Here is an 18,066-nt window from a genome sequence, read left to right as displayed (position 1 = left end):
CACATTTATGTGAGCCTATGGGCACTTCAGTTTCACCTATGTTATGACTTTTGTTGTTAGCTTGTGTTTCATATCTGCAGACCATGGCTATCTGAAATCCCTAAATCCATGCACTTATTATTAACTGATTCACTAGTAGCATGCATAATGAGCTGCTTGATATTTAGTATAATTTTATAGTGTATGCTTGTGTTTTACATGTTTTTATGCTGTACTTTAGTGGTTTTTATTTATTTTTTAATAACTTCCCAACAATTAATCTTCTCAAGTTTTAACCATAGGTAATGTATGTAATAACATATATTGATTACCTTTCGAGTTGTGATCCTTCTTTCTTGTTACAATGGTGACTTTTGAAATTGAGAGCTGAACTCTCAAAACTGTTCAAATCCTTAATAAATGGTGGCTCTTTGGAGATAATTTATACCAAGTTTCAAAATTTAATCAGCCAGGTGATGCATCCCTAATTTCATCATCATAAAGAACAAGGTGCTCCAATGAAATTCATGTTTACTTCACTGAATAGATAAGGTTGTTATGCAGTCTTCTCGTGCAGATATTAGTTGTAAACATATTACAAATTACTAAATGAAAAGTAATGTAAACTTAACATGAGAATAAAATAGTAAAATGATGGAGATAATACATTTAAACCATGTAATTCAGCTTGATATTTATATGCCAATGCAAAAGTTACTTATAGAAGGAGGCATGGAATGTTGTTGAAAACCTTTATTAATAATGCAACATGCCAATGATCTTGAAAAGTCTGTGGTGTCTTCAATTTACTTCTGCCTGTTGCGACACACTTTTCCTCACAGAACAATAAAGAGGGATATGTAATGAAAGTTTATTTTTCAGTTTGCACTTATAAAGAACTTTGTACTAACTTCTGTGGCAGTATATCACTCACTATGAATCATCATCAAGCACTAATAAGCGTTCACAGTATCTCTGTGTCAATAACCATTACATCACACTCCTCACAAAACACTGAATTTCAGTGAAACGTATCTCCCACATCGCACATTTCACCAAGAAGTTCATAATTAAGTTACACATCTACTATAACAATAAAAGTTCACATCTTATTTCATATACAACAGTTTTCATAAAATTTTCCAGATAGCTGCATCTATAAATTTCGTACAACAAACTATCATGAGATCACTAAAGGTACACTTCACAGCCTCAGTTTCAGTTTACTGGAATTTTACTGGGGATCCCAAATACTTTTCATTGCTCCATCACTTAATTCTTCCACAGGAAGTACTTTCAATGTTTTCAGTGTTTCGAGATAAAACGTCAGTTCAGAAGTCACAATTCTGTAAGGAAGCAAAGAATAATATTTATAATTCAATATATAAACTAGTTGCAATGAGTTTCAACACTTTGAAGTTAAGTTAAAAATAAGTCAGTTTAAAAGCTTTGAACACTCCCAAACATTAGTGAAAACAATATATTGCCAAGAAGAGCATTTAAGTAGCAAAATAAATCAACTCTCTACATGGGAATATTTAAAGAAATAAAACAGATTACATTTTAAATTCTACTTTTTATATTCTGTCTGCAGCATCACTGTTTTCTGATTACCTGCTACAATTGTTGTAATAGAACGTAAAGATCCTGAAACTAAGCCTAACATAATTCTCTGAAGACAAAGAATAATACTAATATAGATAAATTTTAAACTAATGGCATCATCTAATAACTTGTTCGATATTAGTACACTATTAAAAACATTGTGTTGGAACAAAAATTTATCTATAATTTACGAATCTGCAAATTCTTAATTTATTATATTTGTTCAGCAAAATGCTGAACCAAATGTAAGAAACAAGTCACACAAATCCATATGAATATTTAATTACTGAAACACATCCTTTTCTGTCTCCACACCCACCTGCCCCTGTAACCATTCACAATCTGCCAGTGTGTTTACTGTAATAATACTGTAAAAAGAAAAAGAGTTCACACGAAAGTTAGGCAATTTTCTGTGTAACTACATACTGAACGTCTATGTGCCACAAGTTAATCAGCTATTTTTTCACATTTTTGTTTGCTGCTTTCATCCTGGAATTCCTCCTCTCATATAATTCTGTATCTAATTGAGTTATTCTTGTGAAGATTGCACTAATTATAATGTTACTTCATGTGAAAGTATCCTATTTTTGTCTCTATATGACTCATGCCTGTGAGTGGTTACATTTGACACTTGCGAGAGGCAGCGTAAAACACACCACCTCCTACTCAAACTACGAATGCCACTACTGCTTCCATTAATTGGTACATGGGTCATATCTTTGTTCAAGATCCACATGCAAAACCTGCAGCATGCATCCACCCAGCACATCATATTCCAAACTTGTCAACGGTACACCTTTCTACAGTCCAGTATGTACAACCCCAGTTGTCATTTGCACCATGACTCCCAAGAAATTTTTATTGCAGTTTTGTCTTGCTACGGTTTTACATTCAGTACTCAGTCGTTCCAGCCAGCTACATGTGCTGCTATACGCATACTGAATTGACAGACCAAAGTCAAAGATGTTCCATAGTCCAGCATACTCTGAACAACTGGACCTCCTACAGGGCATATGGCTTTATGCCATGTGTCTCTTTGTCCCTGTCTCAGTCTTTTTCCATTATTCCCCGGCTGATCTGTAATACTGCTGTTCTTCCTAACATCCTTTACTTTCTGTTGCCCGTACAAGTCGTATATGGGATATTCCTCCTGGAAGATCCTCTGTAACCTGTATCAGCAATAACAATCAAACTTTTTCTCAAATTTTGTCACTTTCATTCAACCTGACAATCCAATTCTTCCACTCCGCCCAGATGCCACCTGAGTTGCCCTGTACACAGTATACCACCAGAAACAGGACAAATTCCTCTGCAACTACTACACTTTTGTGCTAACTTGACCAAAAAGTTGTTCATCAACAGACACGGTCTAACTGTTGCCAAGGAAAAGTTTGTTCTGGCTCTGCTTTCCTATACTTTTCTTGTGCAAAACCTCTCTCTTCCAACAACCCCAGCCTCTCCCCTCAACTTAATACTTCTATGTTGTCAGAGTGTACTCTGATGAAGAATGCAAGTTCAAAAACTGAGTTAATACATTCATGTGCCTATTTACAGCACAGTGACTCTAATGTATGGTAAAGCAGGGTGGCTACTCAAACTTGGTGAAAAAAAAAAAGGAGCAACATGACAAGGAAGAAGCTCCTGATAAATTAATTTTGTGTGTGTGTGTGTGTGTGTGTGTGTGTGTGTGTGTGTGTGTGTTTTAGGGGGGGGGGGGGGGGGGGGGGCTAGCATATTACAATAACATGACCTTCCTTTCCTCTCAGGTGAGCTGTATAACACCCACAAGCACTAGTTTAGCCATAGTTTTTTAACATCAGTAATTTAGATAGAATAATAATCATATGATTAACACACTTTAAATATTAAAAATTATAAAATTTGTGATTTATAACACTAAATAAAATTCAATTTCATTATGTTGAAAAACAGTATTCCCTGAAATTTTATGAAATACCTGAAATTCTCTGAGATTTCCCTGATCATTCAAGACAAAATGTAATTCCCTAAGAATTCCAGGTTTTCCAGGAGAATTGCCACCCTAGATAAGAGGTTGTTTTCAGTCACTTGATTATTGGAAATCCTAAGCATAATCATCCCCTTGATATATTTCTAGACTTTGTGGTAAGAATTCAAAGGAGAGGCTTCATTGTGTAATATCCCAGCTCCCAAGACTGTGCTAGCATACAATGTTTTATTTAACATCTGTTTAGGAATACAATCAGCAAGTGGGTTCAATGAACACACTATTGTTCTAATAATAAATTCTGAAATATGACTATGTACCACTTTCCATCTGCAAGAGAGATGCCTTTACTCTTTGAACTGCAGTTGCTCCTTGGAGAGTTAAATCTAATGCAAAAAGCAGAGAGATGATAAACTGTTACACTATGTGATTGAGAACAGAGATGTGGAAACTATGTGAGATCACGTGTTTGGCGTGCGCAATCAGCTCATCACCTCCGAATGTGTAGGAGTCCGCACACCTGCCGCTTGGAACACTGCCTCGCACTTATTCCTTGCCGTGGTGTGGACACTTGGTGAATTCTATGATTTAGCAATTAATTATTCTGTTGTTATTGATATTAACTAGTTGTTCTACTACTGTTGAAAGAAATACATGTTCATGTTCTCTTTCCCATTCGAGTTTATTACACAGAGTAGCTGAAAACACCATATGTTAACTTAAAGCAGTGAATTGTTGAATGCAATAACTGCCGAACATAGTCCACATGCTGAGCATGTCAAATAAGCTGTGGCCCCGTATCCCTACAAGATTAACAACACCGATGACCTCGAAGTGATCGTGGTCAGGAATACAGATTACAAGACAAGATATTGTGTCGCACAGCAGAAACATGATGGATAATGATCCACCTGTTACTTTGATTTTAGCTAAACAACTCCACGCTCTGGTTTGAGCCAATTGTGGGAAGTTTCTATGTTCCAGAATAATGACAGATTCTGGCAAATTTGCACTAGTGGTTAGTCAGCTTGATCACAGGTATGCATCGGATGTGCACAATATTATAACAGCACCACAGGAGACAGACACCTACCTGAAACTGAAAGCTGAACTCGTATATCAAGTATCCGCCTAGCAGGAAGAGAGGACAGAACAAGTGCTCACTCAGGACAATTTAGGTGACATAAAGCCTTCACAATACCTCCGCCACCTACGATGCAAGGTCGATGCACACACCATCCCTGAACTGCTAGTAATCACAATATACAGCAGCAGACTGCCAGCACAAGTCAAGGCCATAATAACACTCAAACTGAAAAGCCTCCGGATGACGTGGCCAATTGGACCGACTGGATACAGGATGCCATTGTACCTACCTCTTGTTCCGAACTGACAGTAAAGTGCAGCAGTACACTGATGGGCCTCAAATCAGACTGCGAGTGGACAAAAAAAATCGCGCACTGGAACAACAACTGAATGATGGCCTGTTTAACAAAGTTGACACCCTAAGCAATCAATTGAATGAACTTCTCACTGACCTCCACATTAAAGGCAGATATCAATGGAGATTGTGGAATCTTCCTGCATCTAACACTCCTTGTTATGACTACTCATAATCAGTTAACATACACTGTTACCATCAGCAGTTCGCCGACCAAGTGCGTAAGTGTAATCTGCTGTGAGAATACATCAACCTCAAGTGCCAGGCAGAAAACGATGCATCTAATTGTTTATCTGCACACCTGTTTATGACCAACTACAAGAAGAGGTGCAAATTTTTGGTCCACACAGGATTGGAATTGAGTATTTTGCCAAGAGACAAATTGTGTAAGTGCCACCCGGCCACAAACTTCAGATTATCGGTGGCTAACAACTCCGCCATCCAGACGTACGGCATGGAACATCAGGGGGTATATATGTGGGATTGTGACAAGCAATTTTATCATCATGGACGTGGCACAGCTGATAATCGGGGTGGATCTCCTAGCACACTACCGCCTGCTCCAAGACATTGCCAACAACCACTTGCTGGACACTGTCACCAGATGGTCTACGGCTCGGTTCCGACACCATGCGGTCGGCAGCGACATCACGGTCATCCAGGTTGCAGAGGAAGAGTACACAAAACTACTTGACCAGTTCCCATTGCTCAGAAAGATTCCCGGGGTCCCACAACAGGTATGCCATAATACTGTCCATTATATCAACGCCACGACAAGTTCCCCGGTGTCATGTAGACCCAAACAGCTGGCCCCAGACAAATACACCACTGGGGAAGTGGAATTTGATGCCACATTGGCTGAAGGAATCATTTGTCAGTCCATCGGAGCACACTAGTCACCCCTCCACCTTGTATCCATGAACAACAGTGTGTGGCGCCCATGCTGTGATTACCGTGCGTTAAATGCAACAACCATCCTTGGTCATTACCCTGTGCCACATTTGAAAGACTACAACCACACCTTATTTAGCAGAAAACAAGTGTTCAGCGTATTTGATTACATCAAGGCGTACACCCAGATTCCTGTTGCCGAACAAGATATTCCTAAAATGGCCGCTGTAATCTCCTCAGTGCTATGAGCTTTACCAAATTGTTGTGTGTACTTGGACGATATCCTTGTCTTTTCAGAAACACCGGAGCAGCACGAGCTTCATCTCAATCAAGTCTTTGAGCACCTGGTCACACAAAGTGCTGGCCTGAATGTTTCTAAGGTGTGTTCGCCCAACCAGAAATAACTTCCTTGGGCCATCAAATTTCGTCAGAGGGATCATGCCCCTTACTAGAGACAGTTGAGACCATATTAAATATTCCACATCCCATAACAGCAAACTATGCAGATTTCTTGTCATGCTCAATGTTTACTGGTGCCACCTGTCACTGGAAACCGCACTGTCTGGTCCAAAAGCAGAAACTCGTGCAATGGACACCGCTGATGATTGATGCATTTGAAGCTGCCAAGAAGAGCATTGTCGACGCTGCATTCCTTGCTCATCCAGAGACAGATCCACTCCTAGCACTAGCAGTAGACACTAGCTAGACAGCCATCGGGGCTGCACTCCAACAATGTGTAAACGAGACATGGCAATCCTCACCTTTTTCCTCATGCAATCTAATGCCCTTGCAACAACAATGGAGCACATACGATAGAGAATTGTCAACCATTTACACAGCAGTGGTGTGTTTCCACGCACAACAAGTAGTGAAGGGGTTTACAATATACACGGGCCATAAACCCCTCACATACACTTTCCACCAAAGCGATGAGAAGTGCTCGCCGAGACAATTCAACTAACTTGAATTTATCAATTTTCAGCAGATATTCAGCATGTCTCACATCTGAACAACATTGTAGCTGACTGCTTCTCACTGAGTTGGAGCCGTCACCAAAACTGTTGACCTCCTATGTCTGTCCAATATGCAACAATGTGATTATGAGCTCCGCGACCCACTCAAAGATACTGAGGCACACCTTCAACTCAAATACGTAAACATGCCAGGAACAAATGTGCAATTATACTGTGACATCACCACTGGAAAGTCCGCCCCGAGTAGCTGAGTGGTCAGCACGACAAACTGTCAATCGTAAGGGCCTGGGTTCAATTCCCGGCTAGGTCGGAGATTTTCTCCGCTCAGGGGCTGGGTAATGTGTTGTCCTAATCGTCATCATTTCATCCCCATCGACGCGCAAGTCACTGAAGTGGCGTCAAATCAAAAGACTTGCACCAGGCGAGTGGTCTACCCGACGGGAGGCCCTCGTCACACACACCACTGGAAAGACTCACCCATATGTGCCAGCAGAGCTCCGCAAGTGCACTTTTCATGGTCTTCATGACCTGTGTCACCCAGGAATCAAGGCAACCGCTAAACTTGTCTTCGGCTGCTACACATGGCCTGGACTACAGATGGATTGCCGGAAGTGGGCTCGTTCATGTCTAGGCTCCCAACATAGTACAGTTTAGTGCCATGTCCATGTGCCCATCAGAAACTTTCCACAGACAACTGAGAAATTTGCCCGTGTTCACACTGACGTCATGGGATCCTTGCTAGCGTCAGACGATCAACACTATTTGCTAACAATCAGAGACAAATTTACATGTTGGCCAGAACTGATCCCAGTGAACAACACCTCCACAGATATTCTAACAGTGGTGTTCATGTCTCAGAGGGCTGTGTGTTAACAGTTGTCCATTACACATTACTAACGACCGAGGATGCCAGTTCAAGTTGGAGCTATTTGCATATCTCAGCAAGTTTTGTGGCGCAAGCCACCATTTTACCACAAGCTACCAACCAGCCAATAACAGTATGGAGGAGGAATGGCACAGACCTCTTCAAAATGGTGCTCATGTGTTATGACTCCAAGTGAGCTGCAGGCTTACCATTTGTCCTACTTGCCCTGCACGCAGTGAATAAGCCAGATCTTGATGCGGCACTGGCAGAAATGGTCTATGGCAAGACACTGAGGCTGCCAGGGGAATTTATCGATATACACGCCTCAACAGGGAAGTTTCACATTTGCTAGATTTCATGGCAGAGCTGAGGCAGCAGTTCTAGCAAATCCAGCCCAGGCCAGCATCATGAAACAGCTCACAACCAATACTTGTGCACAAGGTGTTGCCCAACAGTATTCATGCCATGCTCTGTAGAGATGGCGTCAGACCAGCACATATGCCTCCTCATATCGGCCCCCATCGTGTTCAGACCTGTCATGACAAGATGTTGGCTATTTTGATCACTGGCAAACAGCACCCTGTTTCCTTCGATGGTGTAAAGCCTGAATTTGTTTCAGAAGACTCAGTCACTACTCCTCAGCCATATCACCCGCCTCCACTGAGATCTAAAAATGATCACCCACCTCCCATCTCTCTCTGCAGTGTCACAGTCACTATGCCAAGCACACTCTGGCCATCACATACATTTTCCTTTAAGATTCTGAGATGACGCTGAGCCTGTTGGATGTTGACAACACTCCGCTTCTCTGCAGTGGGCTGGTGTGCCAACTACATGAGATTATGCGCTTGGTATTCACAATCAGCTGATTGCCACCGAATTCACGGAGTTCGTGTGCCTGCTGCTTGGGGCACTGCCACGTGCTTATTCCTTGCATCGGTGCAGACGCTCACTGAATTCTGTGATTTAGCTATTACTTATTATATTGCTGACTAGTACTTAGTTCATCCATTATTGCTGAAGGGAAAAAATGTCCATATTCTCTCTCCTATTCGAATTTATTACACAGGGTAGCTGAAAGCGATGTATGTTAACTCGGAGCAGCAAATTGTTGAATGCAACAACTGCCGTCCGTAGTCCACACGCAGTGCATGTCAAATAAACTACGACCTCGTATCCTCACAAAATTAGCAGCAGATGTGTACAAAGCTTGAACAGAATTTTAACTCATTGTTGCCTGCCATTAACAACAATTTTATTTTTACTTTGCTACTGTGACAAATGTGTTAAAAGTACTGAAGAGAAGAGACTGTAAATTTCCTCAAGGATGTTATACAGTGCTGAAAGGGTATTTAAACAAGATTCATTTCATAAACTGTGCATTTCTGAGTGTGAACATATGTGCAAGGCTTCTGTATGACATTCGAACATTTGGTTCATGATGTTTGCTAACGAATCTGCGTCACTGCTTAGGGTGCATTGGAAGACGTTTTTACCGGTAACTGAAGTAATCTGGGGTCTGTCTATGCATCATCAAACCAAGTGATAAATGAATTGCACTGTATCAGTTTCTGAAGCTTTTATACACAGTCCCACATATTATCAGCAATTTACAGCCAAGTGACGGGTATCTCCAGGTGCTGCTGCTACTACTACTACACAATGAATTGTCGAGCACCATTAAGTACTGTCTTGCAATTCTTGACAGGGACTACTGAATTTTCAGTGACATACGGGAAGAAACTGATAATTGGAAACCAAACCATGGTTTTATTTAAAGTATTTTTATTTTTTATAGCGGAACGCATAAGGAAACTTGTGGAAACTCGGATTACACCAGCCGATGACAGCAGATATTGAGAGTGTAGAACACCTGATGTAGTCAGTCAATAACAACATTTACTATTAAGTAGCACGTACAAACACATAGGAAAAGTTAAGATTTTAATTTAAATAGATGTTATAGCTACAAGAAAAGCTAAGCTTTCCAAATAATATTGATTCTTTTTTGCATATGTTACACTTTAAGATAAATCACAGAAATGTGCCAGTAAAATTTTACATAATTTCCAGTCTTTTGGGCACAAGATTCCTCTAAGTGGCTAGTCCTCAAAGTGTTACATTTTGAATGAAAGTCAAATGCTCTGTGGTTTAAGAAATTCCTCGTCCATCTCACATGTAACATAATTCATCTTGCTTAAAAGGAAATTTAGTTTGAAAGTAATGTTTTTCAAACCACCATTCACCATATTTTCCTGCTACCTGTTAGAAATAGTTCGTTTCAGCAGTTGTCAGAGGAAGGAGTTACTGCACCTGTGCAGCCCCTACAGTGGTGTAGGAAGCCCTTAAGTTCTTACGTATATAGCATTAAGAGCGCTTACACTATGTCAAAAAAGGACATCAGACTATACTCCAAGAACACCAGAATTTTGTAAACCATACTACAATGCACAATTCACCTTAAAGTCCACATTCACAATGAAGAGGCCCCAACCCGGTATTAAGCTTTTCAGTGTGGTTTTCAGGATGCACATTTTCTTGGTGTACCCCTACTCTATCATCTCATGTTTGGCTTTTTATTAAGGCATAATGCCATACATGCCAGAAGATGTAAATGCGCACTTGAAATTCAGCGAACAGTTGAAACCAGGCAATAGTGTGGAATGAAAACTTCATTTCAAATACATTGACTGCCTCTGCAGAAAACATTAATAAAAACCAAATTTCTTTAGCAAACCAACATAGATAACTTTATTGTTATGGAAGGAAATTTAATGCTTGACTGCCAACAATGTGGAAATAACATAAAATCAGAGACAGGAAAATAACTAAACATAATGACAGGTCACATTGAGACAACCCCCCTCCCCATTACAACTCTGACTGCTTTCTGCATGCGCAAATCTAACAGCTCTGGGTAGCATCTGGCTACTTGTTGCTTCTGCTGACACTTCAAGTAGCCGGAAGAAGGAGAAGATACTGCTCATATGTGACTTAACTGCACAAGTGCAAGAGCCTGCTGGCAACTGCTGGAAGGAACCTAATATAACCAGTTGTGACGTCACACTCATCAAAAGCAGTTTGTTATGAAGTATTGCATAATCTTCGCCCTAAAGCCTTTGATACATTTTACTGTTGGCAGATACTTGTGCATGCACTGTGTTTTGGTGTTGGAAATGGCACATTTCCTTTACAACTTACATTTTATTTGGTTTTTTCCTCTCATTTATGTTTTATTGCTGCAGCATTATTCTACAGTAGTGGGACAGAATAAAATTCTTTGTTACAGTATTAGTTCTTAGCAGTCAAAATTACAAAAATTTAACTGAAAACTAAAGACAATGAAAAATTCCTGGAATCCTAAAAATCCTGGGTTTTTCCCAGTTTTCTCCTGGATGAAAAAATTCCCACGTTCTTCCCGGGTTTCCCAGCTGTCCCAGGGCGTATACACTGTGTGTTAGCTGAAAGGTTGAAACCAATCAAAATATGCAGCTTCATGGCAGGTGATTATGGTGAAAGTGGTCCGAGTCAAAACAAAAGTGTACGAGAGCGCAGGTAAGTTCAGACAGGTGTAACAAGCACTGAAGATTTTCCACGCCAAGAACATTCTTTCTGTGCAGTCACGGAGAACAACAATGTGAGAGATGAAAATTGATATCAGAAAACATGCATATTACGATGAATGATATTGTAGCAACAATGAATGTTAATGTTGGCTCAGCCAATCATATTGTTCACGACATACTGATATTCAAGAAAGTAGGTGAGTATATTCTTATTGTTACATACTCTTCTGTGCTACAATATTAAATATTCTTTTTGTTACATATTCTTCTGTGCTATGATACAACAGAATACGTCTTAACATACCCATGTTGAGGACCACCATTGTTGACAACGTTCAGTTTCATTAACTGTTCTCTCAGACGTGACTTGAAGAGAGAGTTAACAGTGCGGTATATATACTGAACCTGAGCTTCTGGCAGCACTGTTGCTACAGCTTCATGGAGTTTTGTTAGGTGCCTGTCATGAAAAGACAGAAACAGAAGATGTAATGCTTTTCAACATGCAAGTATTAACACTAAGCAACAAATATATAAAAAAAAAAAGATTTTTAAAAAGTTGTATGTAATGGAGAAAGAAGAAAATGACCATGCGTAGCTAACATATTGAAAATATCGAGTGGTAACTTGAATTGAATTGTGTTTTATCCATCTCATGACGTACATTTGCAATCCATTTGGTATGCGTACAGGAGACTTGTCAAAAATTTATAAAACAATTACAATGATTTTTACATTAATATATAATAGCACTATAATAAATAACAACACTATAAGGATAACACTTTGTACCCAGCTCAAATTTCCAGTTTGTGAAGTATGAATTCCTCCACTGAATAACAACACTTCAGTGTCAGTACCTCATATAGCTTTCTTTTAAGTGAACCTAAATTCATCTGCATCAACTTGTTCCCTTTTAATTTATTACAAATTTTCATTCCCATGTATTGAGTGAGGTCCCTGGGCTTACAGTCTGAGGCGGTGGGTGGGGAGCATAAAATTTTCTTTGTTTCTGGTATCATGTGAATGGACTAAATGGTTTCCCTCAAATAATTCATGTCTTGTGTACAAAAATATAATAATCTCATATATGTATAAGGATGGCAGAGCTAATATTTTAAGTTTTCTAAATAATGGTAGACATGGTTATAATAGAAGGAAACATTCCACTACGGAAAAATATACCTAAAAACAAAGATGATGTGACTTACCAAATGAAAGTGCTGGCAGGTCGACAGACACACAAACGAACACAAACATACACACAAAATTCAAGCTTCCGCAACAAACTGTTGCCTCATCAGGAAAGAGGGAAGGAGAGGGAAAGACGAAAGGATGTGGGTTTTAAGGGAGAGGATAAGGAGTCATTCCAGTCCCGGGAGCGGAAAGACTTACCTTAGGGGGAAAAAAGGACGGGTATACACTCGCGCGCGCACACACACACACACACACACACACACACACATATCCATCCACACATATACAGACATGTACATATACATATAGGTCTGTATATGTGTGGATGGATATGTGTGTGTGCGCGCGCGCGAGTGTATACCCGTCCTTTTTTCCCCCTAAGGTAAGTCTTTCCGCTCCCGGGACTGGAATGACTCCTTACCCTCTCCCTTAAAACCCACATCCTTTCGTCTTTCCCTCTCCTTCCCTCTTCCCTGATGAGGCAACAGTTTGTTGCGAAAGCTTGAATTTTGTGTGTATGTTTGTGTTCATTTGTGTGTCTGTCGACCTGCCAGCACTTTCATTTGGTAAGTCACATCATCTTTGTTTTTAGGTATAATGGTAGACATGGTTCTTTGTAATTTGCAGTGCACATATTTCGTATGATTTTTTTCTATTTTTTTTTTTTTAGTATCCGCACTATGTTTGCTGAGTTACCCCAAAAAACAATACCATACCTAATTAGGGATTTGAAGTAGCTTGTATATGCTACTTTTCGCGTGTCCATGTCAGTTGCAGTTGACAATATTTGCATTGCAAATGCAAAGCTGCTCAGTTTGTTTGCCAGGTATTCAATGTGTGCCTGCCAGCTCAAATTTTTATCTCCTTTTAAACCTAAGAATTTGACTGAGTCAATTTCTTCTATACCTTGATGAGCAATAGACCATGGGCAGGTACTAAATTTAAGTGCTATAAAATCTGTTATAAAAACATGCAAATATATCAGTTTCAGTCCATCCAAAAATAAACTTCCTTATTCCACAATCAAACATAGTTATGATAGATGAGGGCTGTTTCAATCATAAATTAGTATCAGTAATAACAACATTAATAAAAATAACAACTATCTTTACAGGTACCTCATAAACATAATTCGAACTGTAATAGCAAGTCTTTTATTTAAACTGGTATTCAAGAAGCCAAGGCAACAGAACAACAATGACAGAATGTTTCTGTTCCAATTTCATTTCAAGTGAGGCAGGATGGATGATTAGAGTGTAATGTCCAATTGATGACGAAGTCACGAATGGAGTACAATGGCAGCTCGGACAAGGACAGAGGAGAAAATCAGCTATGGCCTCTTCTAGGGAACCATACCACCATTTGCCTTACTTGATTTGGGGGAACCTACGGGAAAAATAAATTGGGAATGCTGCATAGCATTGTCACTATTTATTGCATGAAAGGATTTACCATATCACATAATGAGGATATGAGACATTAAAAAATATTAATGGTATCAATAAATTAAAAGTCTGAATGTACAATGAGAGGCAAAAAGATTGCCCAGCCCAAATAATTTAGAATCCAAGAACAGAGAATTGTGTAAGCCCAAGTTCAGAAGTGCCAGTGTCCACAATTCTGAAAGTCTGTGGAGCTTCACCTTAATGTTTACATTGTCAAATAGAAGCAATATAATAGCTAGGATACAGTATAAGTCGAGATTCATTGCAATTTAACTCATCATATCATTTCTTTTGAAAATCATTATTCACGCATGTAGAAACGGTTGAAATATAAGAACTCAACGTCAGTAGAATTACTCTAACGATGAGCGTTTCACATCTGTTTCAACGGCTGAGTAGATAAGCTGTGGTTTATAAACACAACGGACAAGCATTCGAATCAAACTGGAGTGAAATGTCATTTTCTTTAAAAAAGATCTGTGTAGGTAATATTTTAAACCTTAATTTGTTAAAAATTGTGCAGTTGTAGGCTTTTCCAGGTCCCATATTCTTTCAAACGATTTCTTTTTTATAATAGTCTAATCTTTAAACAAACAGCCAAGTTGGTTGTAGTAAAAATATTGAAAATGGATGTATTTATTTGCAATTACTTTGACTGCCACCTGGTGTGTGTGTATAATTTTCAGCTAAGAAGATCGTTGTCAGCTAAGAAGATCGTTGTCAGCTAAGAAGATCGTTGTCAGCTAACTGGCACATTTTTGTTAAGTCCTTACGCGCGGTTTACATGAATGAGTGGCTGTGCCCTACAGTATCTGTTGTTTCAGTTTAGTATTCATTCTTCAATTATGGTGGCTCCTTGGTAGTGTCAGTTTACTGAACTGGTAGCTCTAGTTTGTGTCAGATCGAATCTCAACACAGCCTTTTTTTTTTTTTTTTTTTTTAAATCATGTCACAAATGTTTTGTGCTTTATTTAATTTTTGCTACTAAATTATATTTTCTGTTTTTCAGTATGCTGTTCAGCAAATAACTAATTATTGTTTGTGAATTTGGTGTCTAAACTTAATCTTCCTCAGAAGGTTATATTTATCTCACCTCCCATAACAATAAAAATAATCTTCCTTGGAGGGAGATATTCACCTGACTTCCTGTAAAAATACAAATAATATAGTAGCAAGTAGATTTGTAATTTGAAATTAATATTGTTAGCCTGTTAACTATGTAGGCCTTTTATAGAAAAGAGGAATTTCATAAAATGACTAGTAGGCTATGTATAGCTTCAGTATTTTGCCCATATGCCACTGGCATCAAGAACAGCTTGGATCCTTCGAGGCATAGAATTGACAAGTCTACGGAAAAAGTCCTCACCGATGTTAACTCTCTCCCATGAAGAATGAACCACATGCCAGAGCATTCACAGTTCCCAGAGGAGGGTCTTGCCAATTGTCTGGCAGAATCTTCTTAAGCTGAGTGTACGTGCTCTATGGGATTGAGATCAGATGACTCTGGAGGCCACAGAGAGAACTGAATAATATTCTCCCTACTTTGAAACCAGTTCTGGATCCTAGTGCTAGTGTGTGATGGATGATTATCATATTAGTAATCAAACAATGGAAAATCCTGGAAGGACTGTACCAATATTATAAAAGGATACTTGCTACTCAACATATAGCGGAGGTGCCGTGCCACAGATAGACACAACAAAAAGACTGTCGCAATATAAGCTTTTGGCCAACAAGACCTTTGTCAACAGTAGATCTCTTGTTTTCAAAGAAAGCAATCCACTTGCTCACAAACATTCACATCAGCCATTTTGAACCTAGACATATGCCAATCGGTTGATATGTTTCTCTTAGCTGCGAAATATAGAGACACAAGGTGGCACTCTAAGCATTTACAAATAAATACATCCATTTTAAATATTTTTACCATGATAATTTGTAGTGAATTTTAAAATATTACCCACAATGGTCTAAATAAAAAAATTACAGTAATTTTTGAGAACACTTTTTGTGAAGAACAGTGGTTTTTCTCAGTACTTTAAAATGAACATAAACAATCTCAACCACATTGACTCCAGTTAGATTCGAACACTCATCCTTTATGTTCATAAAACGTCACCTACCCACTCACCCACTGAAACAGATGTGAAATGCTCATTGTTGTAGTAATTCTACCGTCGTGGAGTTCTCATATTTCAATTGTTTCTACGTGCTTAAATAATGATTTTCAAAAGAAACGATATGATGAGTTAAACTGCAATGAATGTTGACATATGGTGTATCTTAACTATTATATTGCTTCTGTCTGATGATATAAGCACCAAGCTTACGCTCCACAGACCGCTAGAGTTGCGAACACTGGCACTTCTGAACTTGGGCCGGGACAATGCTCTGTTCTTGGACTCCAAATCATTTTGGCCTGGCATTCTTTTTGGCTTTCGTTGTACATGAAACATTCTGCATTTTCCGTTTCCTATGAACAAAATATAACTTAATTAGTTATCTTCAGAAGGCAAAATGTGTAATACTGCTAAAAGACACGAAGTAAAGCTGACCAGCGTCCTATCTTTCACAAGTATTAGTTACTTCTTCAGAGGATACAGGGATAAGTAGCAAAAGATTATAAAGGAATGGCAGGTCACTCTGACTCCGCATCTGTAATAAGGACAAGGGTAGACAAAGGTCTACTTTTAATTTATTAGTTTTCTAATATAATATCCCTTTAATGCATGCAACATGGTTACAGGTACAAAAAGGTAAAGATGGAAATGATTTAAGTATCTACCTTGATATGTTTCTGAAGGGCTGAGATGGAACAGGAGGTCTCACCTCCCACTGGCCTAACTGTGCAGTTATTAGATTCCCGACAATTGAGAGAACCTTTTCCTCAATCTCCTGAACATGGCTCAGTACATCTTTCTCCACTGTGTCGAGAACCCCCACACCAGTAGCGGCTCCACGGAATGGCATGACATGTTGCGTCAGCTGCTGCTGCTGTTGTTGTTGCTGCTGCAGCAAATCTGTATCAAAGAAAATGTACAATAATAAAGTTACGTCTATTAACATATTATTAATAAAGTCTTTCCTGCAATAAGCATCTGCGAGTCCTCCAGTTTGGAGAAATAGGTGTGTTAAGGCACGGTTACACTGACAGTTAGTTTGAAACATTCTGCAACAATACTGTTTGCAGTTATTAGAGTACTATCGATGTTTGTAACATGTTGCAAACATAAAAACAGTGTTCGATGTTGTCAAAGAAAATACTTGATCTCTCTAATCCTAGAGATATCATAAGGGTGCTCAAAGCAGTTTTTGATGTTGACTCTTATGCAGATGAAAATTTTAAAAACCTGCTCCCAAATGACAGGGGAGAAAATAGTGATACTGAACAATTGCTGTTAATAATTTAGCACTCATATTAAATGTGATGTGAATTATGCTGTAAAAGGCAATTAGATGTGAGAGCAGGAATGTGATTACTGATGATGTGTTGATGCTATCTATTGATAATGTATGCGATATTAACACTGAACGGCTTCCAAATAGCAACATTCAGGTCTGCACATTGTGGTATAAATAATATTTACAGTTAAGTGAGTTTGTACACAGCCCATCTTTTCCTGTGAGTAGTGTACATATTATCATTGTTGTGAGAAATAGTAACAACCTGATTAAGTATCAGGCTTTTAAGTTTTACACTGATGACAAAAAATATGAGCAAAGTTTCCTGGCAGTTCAATCATTATCTGTTGGGTGTATTTTAGGGACAGACAAAGACAGCGAAAAAAATGTAAAGCAGACTTTTCTGTGGGCGTTATATATTCAGAAGGGTAATAAGGAAAGAGAAGATGCATTAAGAGGATAGTTCAACAAGGCAGAGATGAGAGTTGTGTGCTTGATTTTACGATGCATATTTTTAATTTGAATGTGGAGGGAACTGTGGCTCAGGTAAGAGTTACTGATTATGTTAGGAACGAAAAAATACCAGTAAGGAAGAAAATGTTCAAGCAGTTTTTCGTCAAATTTGTAATAAAACTCAAGAGATATCCGATTTGTCGGAAGATAAGAGAGAATAAATAAATTGGCAGATGACATCGAAACAGCAAAGATTCAGATAGAAATGCTGCATGAGATCGCTGA

The 18,066-nt window shown here is 38.9% G+C and overlaps 1 protein-coding gene across 1 annotated transcript in view; it reads right to left on the bottom strand.

The window, feature by feature from the left end:
* Positions 1-640: 640 nt before the first annotated feature.
* The window catches only part of LOC126091987 (vacuolar protein sorting-associated protein 54), a 146,929-nt gene continuing 129,503 nt past the window's right edge, over positions 641-18,066 (bottom strand). Inside the window, exons 17-19 of the mRNA XM_049907353.1 lie at positions 16,712-16,946; positions 11,592-11,744; positions 641-1,325 (exon numbers count right to left, since the gene is read on the bottom strand). Of these exons, the coding sequence (XP_049763310.1) occupies positions 1,214-1,325; positions 11,592-11,744; positions 16,712-16,946 (500 nt within the window). The 3' untranslated portion in view covers positions 641-1,213. The remainder of the gene's footprint in view (positions 1,326-11,591; positions 11,745-16,711; positions 16,947-18,066) is intronic.

This window comes from Schistocerca cancellata, chromosome 7 (genome assembly GCF_023864275.1).
Source record: "Schistocerca cancellata isolate TAMUIC-IGC-003103 chromosome 7, iqSchCanc2.1, whole genome shotgun sequence".
In the NCBI taxonomy this organism is placed as follows: domain Eukaryota; kingdom Metazoa; phylum Arthropoda; class Insecta; order Orthoptera; family Acrididae; genus Schistocerca; species Schistocerca cancellata.
The sequence above is the reverse complement of the archived record's forward strand: the minus strand, read 5'-3'. Positions and strand labels throughout refer to the sequence as shown.